At 34.0% G+C, this 26,994-nt stretch overlaps 2 protein-coding genes and 1 long non-coding RNA gene across 3 annotated transcripts; 2 read left to right on the top strand and 1 right to left on the bottom strand.

Annotated features, from left to right (window-relative positions):
* Positions 1-6,319: 6,319 nt before the first annotated feature.
* On the top strand, positions 6,320-9,278 carry LOC21396143 (cytochrome P450 704C1). The gene is made up of 6 exons (XM_010110776.2): positions 6,320-6,637; positions 6,812-7,027; positions 7,130-7,423; positions 8,112-8,432; positions 8,541-8,744; positions 9,041-9,278. The coding sequence occupies exons 1-6, from the start codon at positions 6,329-6,331 to the stop codon at positions 9,218-9,220; spliced, it is 1,524 nt and encodes a 507-aa protein (XP_010109078.2). The 5' UTR covers positions 6,320-6,328; the 3' UTR covers positions 9,221-9,278.
* Positions 9,279-18,653: 9,375 nt separating this feature from the next.
* On the top strand, positions 18,654-21,798 carry LOC21396141. Its single transcript, XR_002903315.1, has 4 exons — positions 18,654-19,239; positions 19,361-19,561; positions 19,649-20,698; positions 21,285-21,798. It is a non-coding gene; the product is annotated as an uncharacterized LOC21396141 (long non-coding RNA).
* A 2,306-nt stretch (positions 21,799-24,104) lies between these two features.
* On the bottom strand, positions 24,105-26,724 carry LOC21396140 (alpha-L-fucosidase 1). The gene is made up of 3 exons (XM_010110773.2): positions 26,282-26,724; positions 25,754-25,993; positions 24,105-24,861 (listed from the first exon to the last, which is right to left on the bottom strand). The coding sequence occupies exons 1-3, from the start codon at positions 26,722-26,724 to the stop codon at positions 24,162-24,164; spliced, it is 1,383 nt and encodes a 460-aa protein (XP_010109075.2). The 3' UTR covers positions 24,105-24,161.
* Between the last annotated feature and the right edge of the window lie 270 nt (positions 26,725-26,994).

The following is a 26,994-nucleotide window of genomic DNA, read 5'->3' as shown; positions in this document are numbered from 1 at the left end:
AAAGGAAAAGAAAGGAACAGAGTGAGGGAGTGAGTTTTAGGGAGAAAAATCAGAACTCAATAGAAGAAAATACAAAGAATTGAAGGCTTGCTTGAAGAACCAAGGAGGGACTGAAGATTGTGGAGCTCTACTGGCATCTAGTTATACATTCTCTCTTTCTCTCTCTATTTTATTTAGCTTTTAATTTTGAGTTACTTTCTTGGATTTGTGATTGAATGATGGATTGGGATTTTGGTTTGTTTATCTATTTATTTGAAGAATTCATGATGTATATCTCTAGCTAAACTCTTTAAGCTAGGGGTGTGATTGAATGATGGATTGGGATTTTGGTTTGTTTATCTATTTAGTTGAAGAATTCTTGATGTCTTGCTCTAGCTAAACCTTTAAGCTAGGGGGTTATGATGTAGCTTGATATTGACTGTGTTTTGAAGACTATATTGTTTGTTGATTGAATTTCATCTTAAATCATTTGTGTTTCTATATGTTATTTGTTCAAATTTGTTTACCTAATGAATTGGAGATTTTAGATGTGTGGGTTTAGTATTGGAAAAGTCATTTTCACATATTGGGACTTGGGAAACACAACCTATAGTAATATTGAGTTGGGAGACCAATATAACTTGGGTAATCACTACAATAGGTTGAGCTTAATGAATGTTTAATTAATTGAGTTAATAGAGATATTAATTTGGTTGGTTATGCATATTAATTTACTCAGTACTCGGGAGAGGGAGTGAATTAGAAAAAACAGAGAACACGGTAGAGACAAAAAATGTGTGAGGAGAATACTATTCATCTTATTGTATCATACAATTTATAGGAAATACAATTCCATTAAATCAGAAAACACAATCACTGATTTAAGAAAACAAACAGAGAAAAGGAAACAGACTAATTATTCTACTTTCCTAAAATAAGCTAATCAGTCTACTTTCCTAAAATACAAATATTCTTTCTAAGTTTACAGATATTCACAGCTATACACAATCAACCTATTTAAAGTCAATATCTGGCCATAATGTCAAGGAATATTTTCTCTGATTTTTCACACTCCCCCTCAAGCTAGTTTAAAACTATCTTCCATAGCTAGCTTGCTCGCCATCATTTCAAACTGCTTTGAATACAATCCTTTCGTGAACACATCAACAACTTGCTCAACTATTTGGACATAACTCATACAAACTTATCCGCTATCAATTTTCTCCTTAATGAAGTGTTTGTCAACCTCTACATGTTTTGTCCGGTCATGCATAATCGGATTATGACTAATTGAGATTGCAACCTTATTATCACAATATAGTTTCATCAGTAGTGAAGTAGGAGCCTTCAACTCTTCCAATAAATTTCTAATCCAAATTATCTCACATATACCATGAGCTACTGCCCTAAATTCTACTTCAGTACTATTCCTAGCTACTACACTTTGCTTCTTATTATGCCATGCAACTAGATTTCCTCCAATAAAATAACAATATCTAGAAGTGGATCTCCTGTCAGTTATACTCCCAGCCCAATCTACATCAGTGTAGGCCTCAATCTATAGGTGTCCCCGGTTATTGAAAAGTAGCCCTTTTCCTACAGTTCCTTTTAGATACCTCAGGATCCTGTAAACTGCTTCAAAGTGTTCTGGCCCGGGCGAATGCATAAATTGGCTCACCATGCTAGCCTCGTATGTGACAAGTAAATCAATCTTCCAAATAATCTTTGATAACGTTCCCTGTTGATCACCTTATCAACTTCAATAGGTTGTAGTTTCAAGTTGGGTTCTATTGGTGTGTCAGCACTCTTACAACCGAGCATCCCTGTCTCTTTAAGAAGATCTATAACATACTTGCGTTGGTTGACAAATACGCCCTCTTTGGATCTTGCAAACTCCATTCCAAGAAAATACTTTAACAACTCCAGATCTTTAATTTCAAATTCAGCTGTCAATCTTTCCTTCAGATTTTTTAGTTCCAAGCTATCATCACCTGTCAGGATTATATATATCATCAACATAAACAATCAAAATAGCTATCTTTCCTTCTTTTGATCTTTTGTAGAACATGGTGGTGTCTGCCTGACTTTGGCAATATCCATGCCGCTTCACTGCTTCCCCAAAGTGTTCAAACTCGGCCCTTGGAGATTGTTTGAGCCCATATAAAGATCTTTTTAAGCGGCAAACTTTACCTTCTCTGAACCCTTTTTCGAAACCTGGTGGAGGACTCATAAAAACTTATTCTTTGAGTTTACCATTGACAAATGCGTTCTTCACGTCTAGTTGGTGGAGCGGTCAATTAGAGTTAACGGCAAGAGACATGAGGATACAAATAGAGTTAATTTTAGCAACTGGGGCGAAAGTCTCTTGATAGTCTATCCCATAGGTTTGTGTAAAACCCTTTGCAACAAGTCTAGCCTTGTACCTCTCTATACTGCCATCAGCCTTACATTTGAATGTAAAATCCCACTTACACCCACCTATTTTCTTCTCACTCGGCAAGTCAACTATCTCCCAAGTTTCATTCTTCCTCAAGGCATCCATCTCCTCAATCACTGCTGCCTTCCAATTTAGATCATCTAATGCTTCCTGAATGTTTCTTGGCACAACAAGTTTAGAAATATTAGAAGTAAATGCTCTATGAGTTTTGGAAAGTTTTTCATAGGAAACATATTTAGAGATAGGATGTTTAGTACAGGCTTGGGTTCCTTTTCTGAGAGCTATTGGAATATCAAAATCTGGATTGGGAGTTAAAGTAGGAATAGAAGAAGGGTTACCTGTAACGGACTCAGTTCCAGTACTCAAAGATTTCGATTGATTTGATGCAGGGATAGTAGAATGTCCCTTATTTTTTCCGAAGACTTTCTTCCTAGAATAAACCAGAAGATCAGGTTTAGGATTCTGATTTTGATCCTTTAGTAGTGTTTCTTTTTCTATTGGAACAATGTCAGATTCATCATCAACAGTTTTGGTCTTCTTAAAATCAAGAATATGATTAAGAGTATCATAAATCCTGTGAGGTAAAGGTTCGGATTTTTCCCAAAAATTGTCTTCATTCCTTTCCATTTCCTCCCCCTGAAGGAAATTTTTGGTGAAATAAAGAGTTTTCTCTAAAAAGGTAACATCTATGGTCACATGGTACTTTTTTGTTTGAGGATTAAAAAACCTATACCCCTTTTGATTTGGGGCATACCCAACAAAGACATATTTCCCAGCCCTAGGATCTAATTTAGACCTAGACCTCTTAGGTATATGGACATAAGCCGTGCACCCAAAGACTTTAAGGGGTAAATCATTGTTTAGTCTTGAATTTGGAAACCCCTTTTTTAGACATTCTAATGGGGTGATGTATTGCAAAACCCATGTACGCATCTTGTTGATAAGGTATGCAGAAGTTAAAATTGCATTTCCCTAAAGATATTTTGGGACATTCATGTAAAACATTATAGCACGAGCAACTTCAAGTAAATGCTTATTTTTTCTCTCGGCTATTTCATTTTGTTGTGGGGTGTCATGACATGAGGATTGATGAAAAATTCCTTGTTCTTTTAGAAAAGCATCTAACATACTATTGAAGTATTCCGTTCCATTGTCAGAACGTAGTATGCTTATTTTTGTTTGAAATTGATTTTCAATCATTTTGTAAAAATTTTTGAAGACACTTTCAACTTCACTTTTTTCATTCATAAAAAAAATCCAACAAATTGGGGTATGATCATCTATGAATGTTACAAACCATCTTTTTTGTGAAATGGTAGTAATCTTGGAAGGTCCCCAAACATCAATATGAAAGAGATAAAAAGGTTTTGAGGGGCGATAAAACCTTGGAACATAAGTTTTACGATGACTTTTAGCCAATAAACAACTTTCACAATAAAGAACCGTAGGATCAATGTTCTTAAACAATAATGGAAACAAGTGTTTTAGATAGAAAAAACTAGGATGACCTAACCGGTAATGCCAAATCATAATTTGTTCATAAATAGAAGAAGACCTAACACAACTCAAGCCCTGAGCTTTTTTATTTCTAGGTAGATTGTCTTCAAAGTAGTAAAGGCCATTTACCATCCTAGCACTGCCATTCGTCATCCCCAAGCTTCGGTCCTGGAAAACACAGTGGGATTCAAAGAATGTAATTTGACAGTTAGAGTCTTTAGATAGTTTGCTGACAAACAAGAGGTTGCAGAAAAGTTTTAGAACATGAAGAACAAATTTAAGATCTATTCTTTCAGATATTTTTATTAATCCTTTACCTGCAATCGACGGGAAAATCCCATATGCAATTCTAACTATTTCATTACCAGAACATGGGATATAAGAATTGAACAAATTTGAGGCATTAGTCATATGGTTAGAAGCACCAGAATCTATTATCCATGGTGCTGACACAAGAGCATTTATTCTAGTAATTTCTTTACCTGTGTGTGCAATAGACACAGTAGGAGTACTAGATGAGGAATTGAATTTTAGTAGTGCAAGGAGATGCTCAATTTGTTCTTTTGTTAAGGGGCTGGAATCAGTTTCTTTTGTGCTGGAGGCTGCATATCCTATTTTCTCACCGAGCTTGGATCCCATCAAATTTGTCAATTTGTCATGGATCTTCCAACAGGTCTCCCGGGTGTGGCGGGGCTTGCTGCAATAATCACACCAAAGCCGAGATTTGTCTTGCTGTTGGTATGTCAGATTTTTGCTCCAGCCATCCTCACTTCTTTGTTGATCACCTGTTCTCCACTGATAGGGCTTGCTTGAGTTTTCTCCTATGGCAGCAAGAGCAGATTCTTCAACCACAGCATTCGGCCCCTTCTTTCCCAGCATCACATTCCTTCGACTCTCCTCCCTCCTAACTTCTGAGAATACTTCACCAATAGGAGGTAGTGGTTGTCGTCCTATGATTCTCCCCCTTACTTCATCAAACTCAAAGTTGAGACCTACAAGAAACTTAAAAATTCGGTTATCCTCCACCACTTTCTTGTGATGGCGACCATTTTCAGCAGACTTCTATTCGTAGGTGTTAAACAAATCAAGGTCCTGCCATATCCATTTCAAAGAGTTGAAATACTTGGTGACATTATCCTCCCCTTGTCTTATTTCACCAAGTTTTAGAGTCAACTCAAAAATTTGCGATTGGTTCCCCAAATCTGAATACATCTGATTCATATTCTCCCATAGCTCTTGTGCAATTGGATAGCACATATAATTAGAGCTAATGTCTTCCTCCATCGAATTAACCAACCATGTCATCATCATGGAATTCTCAGCATCCCAAGTAGCATATGTCGGATCACTCTCCGCAGGAGCCTTCTTTTCCCCAGTCAAGTATACAATCTTCCCACGACCCCGGATATACATACGAACCGACTGCGACCAACGTAGGAAATTATCACCATTTAAACATATGGTGGTAATTTGGACGGAATGAGACTCCGTTGTCCCTATGGTTTTTGACGGATTTGAAACATGGGTGATTTCTGAGGTGGGTTTTCCGCTTGACTCAACAGAGGTTTCTGACATTGGATAAGGGAGAGAAGAACAAACGGCGAAGAATGAGAATCAGGAAGAAAAGAGCTTGGCTCTGATACCAAATCAGAAAAAACAGAGAACACGACAGAGACAAAAAATGTGTGAGGGGAATACTTTTCATCTTATTCTATCATACATTTTATAGGAAATACAATTTCATTAAATCAGAAAACACAATCACTGATTTAAGAAAACAAACAGAGAAAAGAAAACAGACTAATTATTCTACTTTCTTAAAATAAGCTAATCAGTCTACTTTCTTAAAATACAAATATTATTTCTAAGTTTACAGATATTCACAGTTATACACAATCAGCCTATTCAAAGTCAATATCCGGCCATAATCTTAGGAAATATTTTCTCTGGTTTTTCACAGAGTGAAATTGAAGTAGGTAACCTAGGATTAATGATTTGAATGAAATTGATCAACAAGTTATTAAGTTGGATAAATATAGTCTAGTTAAGTGAAATCAAAACCCCCTACCCGCTTTAACCATCAAAGTTCCCTTTGATTTCTTGTTATTTCCAAATTCTATTTTTACTTATTTTAGTATTTTAATTTATCATTTTATTTACTTGAATTACTCTTATTCAATCGCCTAGATAAAGTTAAAGTCATTATAATAGCGATACTTAGTTTAATTTGTAAAAACACTCAATCTTTGTGGGACGATACTTAACAAATTGTCACTTTATTACTTGTTACGATTCGTATACTTGCGAGCTTGTCATATTTAAAAAATTTTTCTCAACAATTGCAACAGCAGCACATAAATTCACAATTACTTTCCTTTCTGTTCATTTTCTTTAATCACAGATCCACAAGCTTTCATGCATTTGTTCCTCAATTTTACATCTCTAACTACAATAACCTTTTTAGCCGTATGTGTAGCTTGTCTTATAGCCATAATCAGGTTCTATGGCGGACTGATTCCCAGGAAGAGAAAGAGATACCACCCTATAGCAGGCACAATAGTAAACCAACTGATCAATTTCCAGAAACTGCACCATTACATGACCGATCTTGCAAACAACCACACAAGTTATAGATTGCTTGGTCTCTTCAGAAGTGAGGTTTGCACTACTGACCCTGCAAATGTTGAGTACATCCTCAAAACAAATTTCGCAAACTATGGCAAGGTATGCATCTCTAATTTCATTTGAAGTCACTATTTATAGGAATTGAAGGTATGAAGTTTAATGGGGTCCATTTGAAAACAAATTTTGAGTTGGTTAAGTCATAAGTGAATCAAACATTAGGAAACTGTGTCGTTTTTTCGGTTTTAGTTCTTATGAGTTGTGACATCTTTGCAGGGGTGGTTCCATTACAGCGTTTTATCAGATCTTTTGGGAGATGGATTCTTCACCGTGGATGGAGAAAAATGGAAACGTCAAAGGAAGATGGCTAGTTATCAATTCTCATCTAAGAGACTGAGAGATTTCAGCACTTCGGTCTTCAAGACTAATTCGGTCAGACTTGCTCGGATAGTGTCCGAGGCTGCAATCTCAAATCAAGTAGTGGATATGGAAGTAAGTCTATGAATGATGATCCAAAAATCATGTAGTTTTGTTTTGTTTCTGCTTTTACTTTGTTCATTTACTGTTGTTTTACAATTCCTGTTTTGGGGGTAGGATCTGTTCATGAAATCAACATTGGATATAGTTTTCAAGATTATTCTTGGTTTGGAACTGGATAGCATTTGTGGAACTAATGAAGAAACGACTAGATTTTCAAATGCTTTTGATGAAGCAAGTGCTATTACCCTCTACCGCTATGTTGATGCCTTTTGGAAGATCAAAAGGTTCCTAAACATTGGCTCTGAAGCAGTTTTGAGGAAAAATATCAAACTGGTAGATGAGTTCGTTTACAAAGTAATCAGAAGCACGATTCAAGAAATCCACAGCTCACGAGATCATGATGTCCCAGTGAGTTACTTTGACTTCTAGAATAGATATTCATTTGTTTGATCTAAGGATTGGTCTCCTAAGTTGCTATTTTTATCATATAAAAAACTGTTCTTTAGCTCGTTTTTCTACATGTTCACTTCAGTATCCGCACTTACTAAAAGAATTAGTACCGCGCATTTTAACATAGAGGCGTACAATTTTATGTGCAAATCTCTAACTAGTTAAAAAATTAGCATAACTCTAATCTCAACTTTAGTCTCTGAATTTAAAGATGAATCCCATATTGGTCAGTAATATCAAAATAATTTCACTGCTAGTCCCCTGTTTGTAAAATTGTTTTCCATTAAAATCCTTATTTCAAGAATTCGTTTAAAAGTAGCTAAAAATGCCATATAATAGTCACGCGACACTTTACTGTGAGTATTTAAAGTAATGTCACATGACTGTTACACGTCATTTTTCATTCATTTTTAGTGGATTCTTGAAGGAATTACATTGTAAATGTTAGATTCGCTCCCAAGTTTGAAGGTCAAAAATGAGATTGACCCGAAACCAAACATTGCCATCTCAGAAGTTTAAACACACTGTTTTTCTCAATAATGTAATAGAGAAGTTTGTAAACGTGAGAAAGTTTTAATGCTCAAAATTGTGATAGAAATGTCTGATTTATGGACTATTGATGGCAACAAGGATATGTAAATGACAGATGAAGAAAGGAGACTTATTGTCTAGACTGATTGAAATGGGAGAGAAAGATATGAAGCACATAAAGGACATGGTTCTAAGTTTTATAATTGCTGGAAAAGACACCACAGCGACCACTCTATCCTGGTTCTTTTATGTGCTCTGCAAGCATCCGAACATACAAGAAAAGGTTGCAAAAGAAGTGAGAGAAGCAACAAGCTTGAAAGAGAATTCAAGCATTGATGAAGTCTTAGCCAGCCTCACCGAAGAAGCCCTCGACAAAATGCAATATCTTCTTGCAACTTTGACTGAGACGCTCAGGCTCTACCCTGCAGTTCCATTGGTGATAATATTACTCGATGCTCTTAAGTGCTAAGTAATGTTTGAACTCAGGAATTTTTTGTTTTTGTTTCCTTTTCTGAATTAGTTTTTTTGTGTGGTGCTTTTGTAGGATGGGAAGATATGTTTTTCTGATGATACCTTACCAGATGGATTCAGCCTGAGGAAAGGAGATGGTGTGACGTACATGCCTTATGCCATGGGCAGGATGAGGGTTTTATGGGGCGACGACGCGGAAGAATTCCGGCCAGAGAGATGGCTCGACCAAAATGGCCTTTTCCTCCCAGAGAGCCCTTTCAAATTCACAGCCTTTCAGGTAAGAAAAAGCGTTGCATAAGTATGGTATCTAGTTCAAATCCTTGTAGTCATACTCTTTAGTTTGTCACATGCTGGTACCTGTTTGTATAGATTTATTCACATTATCCAAGTAGATACATAAATTGAGAGAGCCAGAAACAAAATATCATATATGTGTGAACAAATACTAGGTGAAAGCAATTTTTATGGTGTCTGTTTTACGGAAAACCGTGTTGAATCAGTAGTATGTTCCTGCAAATTTTGAGATAAATCAAGAAAATTCAGAGGAGTTTTGTGGTTGTAATTTTGATACAGGCTGGTCCAAGAATTTGTCTAGGAAAGGATTTTGCTTACAGACAGATGAAGATCTTTTCGGCTGTGCTTTTGAGCAGCTACAGATTCAAGCTGAGTGATGAAGAGAAAGAGTTCAACTATAGGACAATGCTCAATCTACATATTGACGGGGGCCTCCATTTGCGGGCATATATTAGATAGGATGTTGTGGACGTTTTGTACTTTCAACCTTTTTATTTGTTGTGCAATTGTAACAAAAGGCGGATATATATATATATATATTTCAGAATCGCGGTATATCTTTTGATTACTGCCGGATTTGCATGTCGTTTGATTTTGGATCAAATTTACTACACCTAATATTAACAAAAAAAAAAAAAAGTTATCTAAAAAATATTAGCAAACGTTCTTACCTTATCAGCCTCTAGTAAAACGCCAAAGAGATATTGTTATTTTAATGGTTACACTATTATTTACTCAAATACTATTATTTTATAGCAAGATATTAATCTCACAGTTATAATAAATTAGATAATTAATTAAAAAAATTATGATAATTAATGAATCATATCACGTCATTAAATTTTTATATTTAATGATAACTATAGATGGAATCCATTGATAATTTGTCCACATAAAAATATTGGTTTACATTGATGTTGTTATAGCGATAAAAAGAAAGTAGTGTACAACTAGAGTTGAAGTCTGCTATCCCAAGACTCTGTTTCCTTTGCTGCCAGACGCTAATCAAGATTTACTGCATTGAAAATTTGAGTTGAAAAATTATTCTAATAGTTAAAATTTTGGGTCAACATATTTCAAATCATATTGGGATATGATTATAAACAAATCATTTAACATATTTATTGTGAGTAGATGGTCACAAAATACGTGAAATCAATTAAAGACTTTTTTGTGGATAAGAGTTGAGAACTTAATTTAAAAAATAAATTTATATGAGAGAAAATATTATAACAAAAAAATTAAATTTATTTTTTTATGAGAAAAAATATTATAATAAAAAATTTAAATTATGATAAAAAGTAAAAATAATGAGGCTAAATTTTTAAAAATACAAGTGTTAATCTTCTAAATCTATGTTAAATATTGTTCACACATTAATTAATTAAAATACTAAATGAAATAAATCTTAAAAAATGTTAAATATTTTATTGGCTAGGGAAAAAATGGCCGAAATAGACTAAAGGGTACTTTTCTGTCATTGTAAATATGGAATTGGAACCCAAATCCTTGTCAAATTACATGAACGTTTGGTTCATAAATTCAGAATTATAATTTATAATTATTTTTTATTTATGTGTATTTTTTATGAGAAAAAATACTATAATAAATTATAAATTATGATTCGAATTATAACACGAATTCACGCACCCGTACACATTACCTCATTTCATGTTCTAGTTTATTAAAAATCAAGTCATATTCTGACGCCATGGGGTAAAGTGAAAACCGATTATGAGGCAAATGGGTTATGAATTTTATTATGAGATGTGTATCTTTGTGATTTGTGATCTTACTGTTATTTATTTCAGGCTTTTTGGCATGGACCCTCTCGACTTTTCGAGTTAGGCAGGTTGATCCTTAAATTTTTATTTATTTATTTATTTATTTTTTATAGTTATTTGGTTGGGAGATTTGTACTCCGATTCGAATCATGGTTCATGATTCGCTATAGTATTTTCTCTCACAAAAAATACACATAAATAAAAAATGATTCTAATCCATGAACCAAACGTCTCCGACCTCGTTTAAAATGTAGTCCAATTGATGACGTGTTAAAAATTTCATGAATTTTCCTCACATGATATGCACGTGATGTTTTAAGAAGGGCAGGACACGTCCATTTGGCCAAATTGATTATTAAAAAAAATAACGCTTAGGGCTTGTTCTTTTGAGTAAAAAATTAAAAAAAAACAACTCGAGTTATAATTTTATTCGAGTTCATGTTCTTTTAAGTTTAAACTCGAGTTCAAACTTGAGTTTAGGACTAAAACTCAAGTTTAAAATTCCCCTTAAACTCGAGTTCAGAAACTCGAACTTAAATTAATGAATATTATTTTTTCTATTCTTAAAAATACTATAACTTTTTCGTTTTAATTCTGATTGAGATGATTTTTTTTCTATGCATTGACAACGAAAAAACGAATAAAACCCGACCCATATACCCTATTAAAATTTTTCATCAGCATTGAGTTTTTATTAAAATACTATCTAAATACAAATTTAAGTTTTGACTCACTTAAACACAAACTCAAAAAGATTCTTATCTCAAACCATAACTCAAATGTATAAAACCAAACACAAACTCAAGTTACAAGTTCAATTCAAGTTATAATTCAAATTTAACTCAAGAATTATACTCAAGTTAAACTCCAAAAGAATAAACCCTTAAAAACTATATGAACTCTATCTGAAGGAAAAAAAGAGAAATTTTTTTTCTCTGAAATCCATCTCGCCCTGCCTCTATTCAAAACAATTAGGTTATGTTTATTTTATCAATTTAAATTTAAATTTTTAATTTTTTTATAATACAAAATTTTAAAAAATAATTATATTTAATTTTTTTATTATAATAAATTTTTTTTTTTACATAAAATCACATTTTAACTTAAATTAAAAATTCAAATAACAGATTCTCAAAAACTCTAAACAAAATTTAAGAAGAAGCCAAATAAAACTCCAAAGTCCAAATAAAATGAGAATGAGATTCATGTCATGATTTAAATCATAACTCTTTATAATATATTTTTTTTTTATAAAATACACACATAAAATGAGAATAATAATTATGAATCATAATCAAGTAAACGTCCCCTTATTAATATATTCCCCTTATTAATATATTCAACGAATCTAAACAAAATTCAAGAAGAAGCCAAACAAACCCAAAACCATTTGCCAATTCTGCAAATCAAATGGCGATGAACATCCACGCTGTACCCTGCTGAATCTAGCGATCGTCGTCGCGGTTGAAGGTGGAGGAACCCACCCACGCCGAACCCAGCCGGCAATCGCCGCCCTCGAGCTCAGCGTCGCCGTTGAAGGTGGAGGAACCCACCCACGCCGAACCCAGCGTCACTCGTCTTCGTTTATCAAGTTTTTTCCCTTTTTTTTGAGATTGATGAATCTGTATTTTTGGAAGGAATATGGCGAGGAGGCTGTGGAAAATGGTGGAGGTTTGTGGAAGATGATTGCAGTATAGAGGTAACCCAAAGTTTCTGGGTTTCTTAATTTTTATTTTATTTTGTTCCTTTTTTCTTTTAGATTAAAAATTGAAAATTTTTTCTTTTAATTGTGATGGAGATTGTGGAAGTTTCTGGTTTTCTGGGTCTGGACAAATGTTGTTAAGGGCGATGGAGATCGTGGAAGTTTCTGGGTTTGGTTTAAGGGCGAAGGAAACCCAGATGTTTCTGGGTTTTGTTTGTTTGTTTTTTGTTTTTTTTTTTTCATTGACTCAAATTTCCTTTAAAGTTTCTGGATATTTTAAAGTTAATTTAACTTTTTTTAATAAAAAGTTAATTTAACTCTTAATTTGAAAAAAATTAAAATTTTTTAGTTTGTAAAAATAAAAAATTTTGACCGTATTTAGAATTAATTCTGTATTTATTTTTTACGTTTTTTTTATAAAAAAATTAAGAACATTTTTAAAACGGCGTTTGACATAATAAAAATAAAAAACATAAATGAAAATGATTTTTTAGTTTAGTATAAAATGAGAGAGAAATGAAAAATAATTTTTAGTCATTTTTTATTTTTTATTTTCGTTTTCTCTTTTATTGAGCAGAGAGAAAGAGACAGAGACATTAATGAATTTTTTTATACTGAAAAATAATCTCTTGATAAAATTATTAAACGCATTTTAAAAAATAATTTCTGTCTAGGATTGAAAATGTTTTTATTTTTATTTTTATTTTCATATAAAAAATAAAATAATTTTAAAACGAGTTTTAAACGCGTCCTTTAATTAACAATAGATTTTTTTAGGTTTTTTTAGGAGACGTTTGGTTCATGGATTAGAATCATGTAATTAGAATCATTTTTTATTTACGTGTATTTTTTGTGAGAGAAAATACTGTAACGAATCACGAACCATAATTCGAATCAGGGAACGAATCTAGGTACCAAACACCCCCTTAATTCAAATAGAAATTCTGTTTAGATAGTCAGAGAAAGAAAGAGGAGGAGAGAGAAAGGTGGAGTTACTCTTTCAGGTCAAATAGAGATTTGGGGGGAAAATGACGATATTGGCCTCATTAGTGGGTCACATATGTGTGTCTAAAAAATTAAGTGGACGTTTAGTTTATAAATTTAGAATCATTCTCGATTTACGTGTATTTTTTATGAGAGAAAATACTATAGCGAGCTATGAACTATAATTCAAATCATGATCCGAATTATGGTACGAATCCACCAACTAAACGCACACTAAGGGCCCGTTTAGTTCACTGATTCAAGTTTTTAATTCCAGTTGAGATGTAATTTTATGTGTAAGTTTTTTACTGTAGCAAAAAAGTTAGATGTAACTGTTTCTGAAAACTTTTTACTGTAACAAAACTCGAATTGGTGAAATGAACATGGCGCTTAAGGGTATTATCGATTGGACTACAATTACAAAAAATTTTAAACGTTAGGAAGGCGATTGGAAAAAATAAAAAATAAAAAAAAGTAAGGACTAATTTGTTAAACTCGAAAAGTTTAAGGAGTCCCATATTTAAAAGTTTTTTAAATCTCGTTCATTTCACCATTTGAGTTTTTAATTTAAATTTTGTTATAATTAAATACTCTCATAATAATCATATTTAATTTTTTTACTACAGTTAAAACTCTCATAAAAAGTTACATTTCAGCTCAATTTAAATCGGTAAAATTAAAAGGAAATAGTAGAAAATAGGCTAATATGAAAAGCTTAAGGAAGTATATAGGCTAATTTTTAGTTATAGAAATTAATAGGTCATAACTTGTCAAGTTATGGTTCATAACCAGATAAATTATGGACAAATTTGTCAAGTTATGGTTCATAGTCAGACAAATTATGAATAAAAACCACGATTTATGGACAATAACTTGTTAAGTTATAGTTTATAACCAGACAAATTATAGACAAAAACAGTAATTTAGTCTATTTATTAACTTATGTAAACTATTGACCTATTAATTTTAACTCATCTCAAGTCTTGACATATTTTTTTTTTTTTAATTAAATGAGGCCTTAGCCTTAGTTTATAGACGTTACTACTTGACTGTTTCTTGTTGAATTGTTACACGTGCTTCGGAAGCTCATCTCTGCCTTGCGAGGCCTCAAAAGCCAAGTACCAAGTTATAACGGTTAGAGGCATTAGTGTAGATATTAAGGGTGAGAGAAAAATGAAAGGAATAAATAGACTGTGATAGAACCTGGAAAAACCGAGAAGCCAACATTTAAATTAGAAAAACAAAAAGACAAAAAAAAGTGGATATCAACTGGGATATGCTATTTGTCACTCACCCACGTTAGGAATTAGGATCTCCTTTCAAACAACTAATGTTTTCGTCCTTCTAGTGAGCAAGATCAGCCGAGAATCACACATATTTCCGTTAGAGCATTTTCAACTCTTACGTTTCTATTTAGTGACCACATGAAACATAATGACCTCATCCTGAAAATTACACCTTGGAAAGCAGCACTAGAAGTATATTCAAGGCATAAACGTTTCAATATGCTCGCCATCTCTGTTGCTCTTTTATTCCAATTTTTTCCGAGCTGATCAAGTCGAAGCGCCTATAAAAAGGTTGGTGCTGAGTCAGGAGAGAAACCAAGCAGGGAAGAAGAAAGTCTTTGTCTTAACTAAGCAAATCCAGCCATAGGGCGGCTCTTTTTTGGCAAGCATTTACTATTTTGCAGAATTAGTTGTGTAAATGACTTGCCAAGAGGAGTTGCCCTGTAGCTGTTTTGGCTTAACCTTATTATATAGTCTACTTCAGCATCTTATAATTTCTGGTGAGGTAAATTACCAGTTAGATTTTTTTCCCCTTTTTTCATATATTTCTGCTACATTGTATAATATTTAGTTCTAACCTTGATTTGTAAGCTTGAAAAAAATTGCAGAGAATTCCATGAACGAGCGAAAGATCAGTGTTCTAATGATGCGTTCTATTCATTGGTAAAGGGCTTGTGATCTTACACCATAATTGCTCAGTTGCAGTATCTGATAAGGTTAAGTTGGTGACTAAGTAACATTGACACTCCCTCGAGTTCCACAAGGTTATAGAAAGTCTTCTTGATTGAAACAACAATAAGTGAAGACTAAAACATTCTCAAGGACTAGTAACTTGGTACAAACAACTTTTGTCTGCAAGTGTTCAAGATCTTGTCAAAAAACCATTTAGAGGTTTCCGCAATTTTCCTACGTGAAAACTTGCCTAATGTTGTTTAGAGATCTCAATCTCATAATCATAAACATCTTAGCTAAATTTTCCTGTGCTGTTTATCGGATCTCAGTAATATTGTGGGACATTACTCTTTAAGAATTAAGTGCACAAATTTGAACGAGGAAGGTTTTCATTTTCCTCCTGATCTTGCTTTTTCCTACTTCAAGATACTACTTGGTATATTGATCAACTTGAATTTATCTTATAATCATGGATCTCACTTAGTTTTACAAGGGAAACAATACAGAGAGAAATTTGTTTTGTTTTGTGGAGCCTAATTACTAGAGCAACCGTTTTGTATAGAGAGAGAACCAGAGAGTCAGAGAAGCATTTTGAGAGAGGATTATATATTTTACTTCTTCCAACTATATTGATATTCTATGGTGACAAGTGGACATAAGTCTCACAATCAGAGTAAACCACTATTATAAAATCCTTGTTTATGCTCGTTTATTTCTTTTTGCTCTTCTCGTTTTTTATTGCTATCTAATCATATAAATTAGAGCTTTAATTACTAACAAAATTCATGTCACCTCTTAGAAAATGAACCAAAAAAATTTTCTTTTCCAAATAAAATGCTCATAATTTAGCTTTGACGCAAGGACATCGATGATGAAGATAATCGTTATCTACCTAGAAACACTAACAATGATAACTAAACGTAAATGAAGTTCAAGTGCAAGTGTTATACTAAATAAGAGGCCAAAACTAATCTGATTAATGTTTGCTATGTGTCAAAAATGTGAATCAAATTTGTATCCCAAAGGCAATATTGCAAAGGATTGGCTCATCGTAAGCCAAGTACATATAAAGCCAAAGAAATGACTGGAATCTAAAACCAGGATATGCCATTTACAAGGCCCCTTTTTCTCACTTATCCTGACTAAATGGAGAATCTCCTGATTCTCATTTTCAGCTCCTTTTTTCCCCTTCTCACCTACAAGACAAGCGAAAATCTTGGTATCCTTGAAAAGGAGATTTTCATGGCTCGGATATGGAATGACCCCCTCCCCCCACTAAGGAAAAAAAAAAAGAAAAGTAAACTATCCATAGCATAACCCTCAAGCATATGCCATTGCTTCCGGGGTTTATTCCATCGTTTCAGTGTATATAAACCATGGTAATGTAATGTGTTTGCCTGCGAACTCAGAAGCATAATTTGAAGAGAAGAAGAAAAAGCAGGTTCTTTAAGCAAATCAGTTGTAGGGCTTCTCTTTCTTGGCAGGTCTGTATTTATACAGGTATTTGGCGATTAGTAATCTGCAGACCTGCCAAAGGAGAGTTGCCCTGTGACTGTTTCGGCTTAGATTAATCTCTCAGCCTATACATGCCACGTTAAAAACTTTATGGTAAGTGACTAAGTGATCATGTTAAAGGGAACACATTGTTGTTGATCTCTACGAGTTTTTGAGTGTCATTGGGAATCTCTTATAAGGGAATACATTTTTAATTAAGTGGGTTTCATTCGTGTCATAAGTATCAATCACCAAACCATATCATCTGTTAGATTGGAAATACTCTTCAGAAAGATGATTAAGAACTTTTTAGTAGAATTATTAACTGAATAAAACTTATAAAACCAACTTTACTGTGTTAGATTTCACTACTTTTTACTCTTGTCAAACCCCAAGTCTAAAGTAAAGTTTTTTTTTTTTTTTTTTTTTTTTTTTTCCGAAAAAGAGTTAGTGTAGAGTATGGCGTATTCAAATAATTTTCACTAGTTACTTATATGCATATTTAAATAATAAAAGATAGAAATTATTCTAATGATATTAATTTTAGCTATATATTCTGATTTTTTTTCTACATTTCAACATCACTTGTAAAATTTTGCTATATGTGATCAGAAAAGTCCCTAAAAACGATCACAGCTTCCAAATGCTAAGCAGTATATTTTTAACAATACTATTTGCCAATGATTTATAAATGATAGATGGGTAAGTTATTGATTAATATCATGTAATTATTAAATCATATTGGTTTATTCGTAATAAACTACTGAGTCAATCGATAATAAACAACTAAGTTAATTAGTGATACACTATAAATAAGTCAATTATGAATTAATGATTTCGAGAAAAATTCAAAAAGTACCCCTTTTAGATATATCCAACATTTACTCTTGTGTTTTTGATAATAAAAATAATATCCCTTATATTTTTAAATTATCAAAAAATTATACCCTAAGTTTTTCAAAAGAAGTAAAATATAACCGTTATAAGTAATCAAATTGTTAAAAACGACATAAATAACTTTAATAATCAATATTTGAACATTATTTTAAAAACTAATAACTAAGAAACTAAATTTAAAGAAGAAAGGGTAAAATTTTCAATAAAATAAATTTTACGTTTTTGAAAAAAAATTCAAAACTTAACCGATCAAATTGATCTAGCTCCACATAAAATCTTACACCCTAATCATTGATATGCAACTAGTGGATTTGAACTTGCCAGTCAATCCCATCCTTACAGTTAACACTACTATCCGGTGATTCAAACACGTTGTCTCTTTTGTTTTCTTGATTTAGTTTTAAAACTTATATTTTAAAAGTTTTACATAATTAATGTCTAAAATAATATATAAATATTACTTATTGAGGTTATTTTTTATATTTCAAAAATGTTGATCAATTAAAGGGTTATTTTTTCTTTTTTACTTTTTAGAAAGAAAAAACGCCGTGGATAATTTTTTAGATTTTCTTAATAATTTCTAAAAGTGATCATTTTCTTAATGTATTAAATCTTATTTACTAAAAAAAGACTTAAAAACGACTGTTATGCAGGACCAATCCACACGTTCTAACCTATACGATCCACACCTCCTAACCTATCGACCCAACTTAATACATTGACATACGGCATTACGTGCAATGCTATGCCAGCCACATGCTTAATTGTGTTGTACATTTAGGACGTTTGGTTGATAGATTCAGAATCATGATTTAAAATTATTTTTGATTTACGTGTACTTTTTATGAAAAAAAATATTATAATGAGTCACGAACCATGATTCAAATTATGACACGAATCTTTGAACCAAACAAATCTGTCCATATTGACCCGTTAAATTACTTATCAGGATTTTTTATTTATTTATTTTTTTTTCCATGGTGAGCTTTAGAAAATTTTCTAGTTGAAAATGGTTAAACTGTTTTTTTTTTTTTTTTCCTTCATTTTACTTCCTTCTGGCAGGCTATGTTGATGAAGTCAACTCTAGATTCAAGAATCAAGATCCGATTTGGTGTGGATCTGAATAATCTAAATGGCTTAGATGAGTTTGGAAAACGATTCACTAAGGCCTTTGACGATTCCAACGTTATTGTGTTCGATTTGTCATGGAAAATTGGAAAAAAAAAAAAGGTTTCTTTAAATTGTCTTGGAGCCCTCTCTTGAAGCAAAACCTCATAACATCGACGACTAATTATTCAAGTGGATCAGACGCTAGAGAGAGCAGATGAGAAATGAAAAGCTTTATATAAGAACATTTTCTCTTTCTCATTAAGTTGCCTTTTTCTTAGCCTTATGGATTAATTGATGTGTTTCTGTGACCAGAGTGGAGAAGAAGACGTATTGTTAAGGTTTTTGATGGAGAGCGAAAAAGATCCAGAAAACATGACCAATAAATACTATAGCAGGCAGAATATCAAACCAAGTTACCAACTGATCAATTTCCACAGGCTTCAACCAAGCACACGAGTTATACATTGCTTAATTTATTCAGCAGGGAAGTTAAGACTTCAGACCCTGCAAAGCCAAATGTTGAGTACATTCTATGGCAAGGTTGTGCAGGTACACTTTCATGTCAAGCCACAATTTTTAGGAACTGAAGGTATGGAGTCCATTTGAAAGCGAATTTTGAGTTGGTTAAGCAAATTGAATATTCGGAAACTGTGTCGTGTCTTCATTGTAGGCGTGGTACCATTACAACGTTTTTGTCAGATCTTTCGGGAGATGAGTTCTTCACTGTCGATGGAGAAAAATGGAAACATCAACGGAAGATATCTGGCTATCAATTCTCAACAAAGATATTGAGAGATTTCAGCGCTTTTGCGTTAAGAGTAATTCGATCAAACTGGCTCGGATAGTGTCCGAGGCTGCAATCTCAAGCCAAGTAATATATATCAAAGCAAGTCCATGAATTTTGTCAATTTTTTTTTGTTCATTTACTGTTGTTTTACACTTCCTGTTTTGTGGTTAGGATCTGTTTATGAAATCAACATTGGAGGCAATTTTTAAGATTATTCTTTGTTTGGAACTGGAGGAACTGATGAATAAGCGGCTAGATTTTCTAATGCTTTTGATAAAGCAAGTGCTCTTACCCTGTATTGCTATGTTGGTGCCTTTTGGAAGATCAAAAGGTTCCTAAACATCGGCTCTGAAGCAGTTCTGAGGAAGAACATCAAACTGGTAGATGAGTTCGTTTACAAAGTAATCGAAGCACGATTGAAGAAGTCCACAGCTCACAAGATCAAGATGTGCCTCTGAGTAGTTGACACTTAAAATAGAGATGCAATTGTTTGATGTAACGCATATATACAATCTTACCTGTCAATATAAAAATTAGCATGACTGAAAACACTTAACATGATGTAGTGGATTCTCAATAATGTAATTGAGTAGTGTGTAAAACTAAGAAAAGTTGCTTATTTTTCTATTAAAAAAAGCTTTATGCTCAAAATTGTGACAGAAATGTCCTTATTTATGGACTATTGATGATAATAAGGATATATAAATGATAGGGGAAGAAAGGAGACATTTGTCTAGACTTGTCAAATTGGGAGAGAAAGATGTGAAGTACATAAAGGACATGATTCTGAGTTTTATAAAGGACATTTTTACGTGCTCTGCAAGCATCCGATCATGCAAGAAAAGGTTGCACAGGAAAGGAGAGAAGAACTAAACTTGGAAAGAGAGTTGTAGGATCGATGAACTCGCAGCCATCTTCACGGAAGAAGCCCTTGACAAAATGCAATATTTCTTGCAGCTTTGGCTGAGACGCCCAGGCTCAGCCTCACTGAACTAGTTATTTGTGGTGCTTTTGTAGGATGGGAAGATATGTTATTCTGATGATACCTTACCAGATGGATTCAGCCTGAGGATAGGAGATGGTGTGGCGTACCTGCCTTATGCCACGGGCAGGATAAAGTTTTTATGGGGCGACGACGCGGAAGAATTCCAACAAGAGAGATGGTTCAATGAAAATGGCCTTTTCCACCCAGAAAGCCCTTTCAAATTCACAGCCTTCCAGGTAAGAAAGAAGTGTTATAAAATAAATAAAGGGGTAAAAGAGAAAACTAACGTTTTGGTCCAGTTCTTATCACTTTAAGCTGCTTTTTTTCTTCTTTTTTTTGGGTGAATGGTAAATATATTTGTATGGTACTTGGTTCAAATCCTCGAGGTCATACTCTTTAGTTTGTCGCATGCTGGTTGTTTGAATTTGCAAACATTTGCATTCACCTATTATTGTATAGAAATTTTCACATCATCCAAGTTTGAGAGTGCAAGCAACAAAATATCATACATGTGTGACAAACACTGCGGATTCTGGAGTGTTAAGATACACAATTTTCAGATTCGTTGTTTACTGTTGTATAGATTTGTCATATTGTTTCTGTCTTGAGTGTTAAGAAAAAAATGAAGAAAACTGTGCCGCATTGTTGTATTGCTGTTATGTATTTTCTTTTCTGCATTTGACCGACTGAACCGAAACTGACAGACTCTTCTCCGGCGGTTTTTGGTTGGTTTCGGTTCTGTCACCATAACTTCATGAAATAGTTGTTTCAGGTTTCTAGCATGGTTTTCTTAGATTGTTGGTTTCTATATCAATGTACTAGAATTCGATGTCGTGGGATCCTCGAGTGTGGTTGCGGAAGGTGTTCAAGAGGTCATCCAACATCACGACGGATTCTGGAGAAGAGCAAGCTCAATGCAACATCACTAAAGATTTGAAATGTCAAGCTCAGAGCTCAAGCAACGACATTACTGCAGATTCCGGATGTTTCTCCAGAGGGAAGGAGCGAGCCGAATTGCTGGCTAACTCTGAGGCCATGAAACAAGCCCAAGCAATATACGAGGATGTCAAAGCTGGACATAAGATCGACCCTTTCCTTCAGTGGTGTTAAAAGATGATCTGATATAATCAAGCAGAGATGGCAAAACTGTAGGGATTTTACTGTTAGGCGGTTCGTTGGTTATGCAAATTACTAACTATGCATTTTCTAGTTTTTTTTTTTTTTTTTTTTCCTAGCCTTTTATTCTGTATTACAAATAGTCTCACTAGTACGGTTTAGGAGATGGATTGACATATACTCGGTTATGAGAGTTTATCTGAGAGGGTAATTTGTAGCTTTGATGGGTTAATGAGAATCTCTTGTTAACTGTTGATTCATTCGTCTGCTGTGATTTTCTTCTCTGAAAGTTTTCTTCTTGTTTCTGTGTTTGTCTTAGTGTATTAGTTCTATTGCTCACAAAGTGTTTGTGAAAAGGCTATGGAATGGATTCTTTGGGCGAATTTATGATATTGCTTCTATAGACCATTTGCAATATAGATTGAGATTGCTTCTATAGATCTTTGGGTGAGTGGATTCTTTGGGCGAATTTATGACATTGCTTCTATCTCAAGATTGAGATTGGTTTCTGTGTTTTTGGTGTGTGCTTGTTTACTCGGGTTGCCAGTCTTTGTGTGGATCGGTTCACTAGGATTGGCTGTGTTAGTGTTGTGCATCAGCCATGTCAAGTCAGAAACCTTAGGAGTCAAAAATTAACCTTGAAAGCTACTCTGTTTGTGTTGGCCATGATAAGTCTAGAATTTACCAAAACATGAGTGTAATTAATTGCATGGATCATGATATGAGACAGCTGATTCGCGTTATGCTAGCTTAGCCTTTAACTTGAATACCGAATCCCAAAAATCGATTATAGAAAGCTGGGTTTTTTAAATGTTAAAGTTCAGACACCCTTATATGTTATCATTTTCCAAAGTTAAACATGAGATTCTAACATTTATGTCCAATCTTACCGCATTTTTTTTTTTGAATGATAATTGTTAGTGCATTTTTGTATTGGCTTATTTTTGACAAATTGGTTGAAAACTATATTTGGCAAATTGGTTGCAAATTGGCTGGAAGCTTGGCTGGCACAACAAATAGGTGAGCCTTTTAAGGAAAGTCTGATTGTCTGGTTTAAGGGCTGAAAATCAGAAGAGTTGATTGCTGAGATTGAAATGGCTGGAAATTCTTTAGGCTGGAGGGTTTTTTTTTTTTTTTTTTTTTTTTTTTTTTTTTTGTATTAGATTGAATGGCAGCAATGGTGTGAGTTTTGATTGGATTTGGCTGAATGTATTCTGTGTAAAAAAGAGTGTTGAAAATGAAAAAGCTGCGTGTGTTCATGTGAGTATGAGATTGTAATGTTAAGAGTCACTTGATGTGTTGCGACGGATTGTGAGAACACTTTTGAATTGGTTCTTCGGGAGAAGATTTCTTTGGTTTCGGGAGGAAACCGTCAAGTCGAGTGGTGCTCGCTGATCAAGCTTTCTAAAGAGATTCTAGCAACGTCAACATCGTCAAGGAGGGAGTCGTTGAGTGTGTAAGACCGTTCGGTCCTTTGTAATCTTTTGAACTTAGTGAATTGATCACTGTCTGGGCTGGCCCCGCAGAGTAGGTGTGCGCACTGAACTGCGATATCATTTTTTTGGTGTCCTTTACGTTTGTGCACTATTTTCCTGCATTGCTGCTTTACTGGTTTAATTTCAGATTTACTGTTAAAAACAGTGTTACAGAAAAGTGTTATAACACTCTCTGTGACACCAGCGACAAAAACAGACCTAACAATAATCTTCATCTATCTTTTGAAGAGATTAGTATTTGTTTTTTAATACTTCTTTTAGCAAACAAACTAGAGTTATGTTTGAGGTCACTTCCTCTTCCTTCAACAATCCAATGTCAACATAGTATTATCACTAATTTATAATTGAGACATTCCAGGTGATATCACTTGAATAATAGAGATTGTACATCACGTGGGAACAGAAAGAATGATAATTCATTTCAAGCACAACTTCGGTTGTTCATCTGTATTTGTGTTTGATTCCTCTACTTTTTTCTCTCTGGCTGGTCAATTTCGCGACAGATGTATGCTACATTTTATTAGGACATAACAATTAGCAATGAACCACATGGGCAAGCAAAAGTATTGTTGCATTTCAACAGATACTACCAGCTATTAGATCCCCAAGAGCTCGTGTGAAAGTGTTGGTATAAAAATATTGATAAGATTTTGAAAGCTGGACATTCATTTTCAAAGTGGGTTGTTGTTTCAACAGCACTATACTATTTTTGTTAAGCGTTTATTGAGAGAATTCTATATGGTATGACAACAATACTTTGTTAGTAAGATACGATATTGAACTGTCAATCAAAGAAAGTATGAAAAATAAACACAATTTGACGAAGTTTTGATAGTTTAGACATGTGTCCTATCTAAACAGTATATTTTCACACATATCAATAAATAACTCTCCATTTATATGGTATACAAGAACATCTCAGATGGAGGCGGAAAAGAACCAGAAAGAGACAAATAGAAGGGAGTAACAGAAAAAAAAAATCCAGATAATGCTATAAATAGAGATTATTTCAATTACTATCTAAGCACGTGATATGAAAAATGCATGATTTCTCTGTGGTCTTTTTCCTCCTTATTAAATAAAATCGCTAGATGCCTTGGCTTTTTGTATATCTTTTATCCGGATGCCAAAAAGGGTCAAAATGCAAACCAACGGAAGAGATCAAAGGCACTCCTCTAGACTTTTTAATCAATATTCTCACAATTCGACCATGGACTAATCCCTCATCAAGCCTATGGATTCTCTTATACCCCACCGTCGTTTCGTTCACCACCATGTTACCATCCACGTAAATCTCGTGTCGTTTGATCCTCTGGCCAAGACCAATCGCCTCTTGAATCCTTACAACATTGAATCTCAGCCCTTCATCTCCTCCCCTAAGCTCTATCCAATGGTCCCCGTTGTCACCATCTTTAGGAGCCCAATAAGTCCACAAATGGTCATTGTCAAGCACATTTTCTGGTCCAAAGCCACCTTGTTGTCCACCCCTTGTGCTACTAGCCTTGATCAAACAATTTTGTGCTAAATTAGTAGAGAATATTGTGTCAATTGCGCTTCTAAATTCCTTAAGTCTTTGAACATCCTCTTGGGATATAAGCCCCGTTTTGTTGGGAGGTACATTAAGTAGTAAAACACAGTTTCTTCCGACTGAGTTATAGTAAATCTCAAGTATTTGGCTTAGCGTCTTTGGAGACTGTGATTTGTGCCAAAACCATCCAGGTCTTATTGAAACGTCACATTCCGGTGGCAGCCAATCTTTCCCTTTCGGATCACCGGTGCCGAGATAACTGCAACATTATTGAAAAAGTAAGAGTATGATTGGTTTATGTATTCAGAATCATGATTCAGAATCATTCTCATTTTATGTGTATTTTTTGTGAAAGAAAATACTGTAAAAAATCATGAATAATAATTCAGAATCATAAACGAATATAAAAAATAAACGTCTCCTAAGTATATTAATTTAGAAAAATAATATTCATCTCGAGAATAAATCTCATCACTCATAAAATAACGAGTCTTATTAATTAAATTTTATCTATTTATTTAACAAGATTTACTTTTTATGAGTAGCGGGGTTAGGGTTGTGACCCCTTTCGGATAGAGGTAGGCTGTTCATAAGTTTAAGGTGATATTGGAAGTTGGGATGGCAGCTTATCCACGTGTGTGTATGCATATAAAGGCAATATATTTTTGGCCTTTTTTTCAATTTCGAAGTGCTATACAGCTAAGAGTCATCCAAAAGTTTGAGACACTTTTTTTTTCTTTTGGTGTCAAATTCAGTGCCAACCCCTGACTTCTTTACTCAATATATTTTTTTTTAATATGTAAATTAAAAAAAAATCTCTTGTGGGATTAGGGAAAAAAAACTATTTGTAAATATGATTTTAAAATTTTCATTAAATTGTTATGCGCCTTGTCGTTTAATGTAATCTGATAACTGTTTTTTTTTTTTTTTTTTTTTTTTTTTTTTTCTTTCCATACTCTGTTGTGTGGTTTCTAATTCTCTATATGAAAAATTCTATTATTTTCTGTATGAATCCTTTTCAACAAAAAAAAAAAAAAAAAAATCCCGTTATTCTTTTTTTAAAGAAACAAATTGAGCAATAATGAATTTATTTTTGTACGCCACAACCCAATTATTCAATGTGAAGAGTGCAAATACAGAATTATGCTTACTCCATGGTGCTTGTACTTCCGATTGCGAGTGAGCTTCGATTAATGGTGGACCAACACGTTCTTCCGGCGGACCCAGCCTCATTTCCGACCCACCGGACATCCGGACCAGCGTCGGAAAATATATTGATGGAGCTTTGAAACTCCTTAACCATAGAGAACCATTCTGTGAAATAATATGTCATGTTTGTTGCATTTGCACCCTTTGCTCCATCAAACCAAATTTCGCTGACACTCCCATATCTACCAAATATTTCAAAAAACCAAACCACACCTCATGCAAATCAGTCACCTTATAAAAAGTTCAATAAATAATAGACATCTTCTTAAAGAAAATGCAACTAAAATACCAAGCAAGGTAAATTTCTTACATAAAACATTTAAAATATTTCAAAAAACCAAACCACACCTCATGCAAATCAGTCACCTTATACAAAGCTCATTAAATAATAGACATCTTCTTAAAGAAAATGCAACTAAAATACCAAGCAAGGTAAATTTCTTACGCAAAACATTTTTTTAGGCCCTTACTTTTTGAGAAGCTCTTGTAGTTGAGCCAAGTAGTACTCATTGTAAGGCAAGTCATGGCCATATCTTCTATCATGCCGATCCCACGGCGAGAGGTAAAGCCCGACGTCGACGCCGCGGGCCTTAGCCGCGTCGGCGAGCTCTCGGACGACATCACCGTGGCCATTCTTCCAAGGGCTTCTTACGACCGAATGATCAGTGTACTTGGAAGGCCACAAGCAGAAGCCATCATGGTGCTTTGCCGTGAGGATTACCAACGATATCCCGGCTTCTACGGCAGTGTCCACCCATTGGTTGGCGGCGAGGCCCACCGGGTTGAATATGGCCGGGTTTTCGTGCCCGGATCCCCATTCGGAGTCGGTGAACGTGTTGACGCCGAAGTGGAGGAACATTATTAGTGAAAAGAGTGTGATTAGCCACCAACAACAACACCAAGAATTGGCCATAATGTCAATAGCCAGTACTGTGATTTAATTGTTTCTCTATTATGCCTATATATAAATACTGAGAGCAAAGCTCTTTTGTGTAATGATTTTAGCTCAATCATGTAGTGTCAAATGTCACCACCTTACGTACTATAAGGCTGAATGTTGATTCCCAATATACCGCCTTGGTGTCTTCTTTTGTTTTATTTTATGATTAAATTAGAGTCATGTGGTACTGTGGCTAATGTCTTAGAATAGAAAAACGGAGTGAGATTTTTGAGAACTTTGATC

This window comes from Morus notabilis, unplaced genomic scaffold (assembly GCF_000414095.1).
Source record: "Morus notabilis unplaced genomic scaffold, ASM41409v2 Scaffold399, whole genome shotgun sequence".
In the NCBI taxonomy this organism is placed as follows: Eukaryota; Viridiplantae; Streptophyta; class Magnoliopsida; order Rosales; family Moraceae; genus Morus; species Morus notabilis.
The sequence above is the reverse complement of the archived record's forward strand: the minus strand, read 5'-3'. Positions and strand labels throughout refer to the sequence as shown.

Excerpts from the sequence above, each read along its gene's own strand:
- LOC21396143 (XM_010110776.2), top strand. The coding sequence starts at position 6,329 with ATGCATTTGTTCCTCAATTTTACATCTCTAACTACAATAACCTTTTTA. Across the intron at positions 6,638-6,811 it reads ATTTCGCAAACTATGGCAAG|GGGTGGTTCCATTACAGCGT; the intron begins GTATGCATCTCT and ends ACATCTTTGCAG. Across the intron at positions 7,028-7,129 it reads ATCAAGTAGTGGATATGGAA|GATCTGTTCATGAAATCAAC; the intron begins GTAAGTCTATGA and ends TTTTGGGGGTAG.
- LOC21396140 (XM_010110773.2), bottom strand. The coding sequence starts at position 26,724 with ATGGCCAATTCTTGGTGTTGTTGTTGGTGGCTAATCACACTCTTTTCA. Across the intron at positions 25,994-26,281 it reads CTACAAGAGCTTCTCAAAAA|ATATGGGAGTGTCAGCGAAA; the intron begins GTAAGGGCCTAA and ends AATATTTGGTAG. Across the intron at positions 24,862-25,753 it reads GGAAGTACAAGCACCATGGA|TTATCTCGGCACCGGTGATC; the intron begins GTAAGCATAATT and ends ATAATGTTGCAG.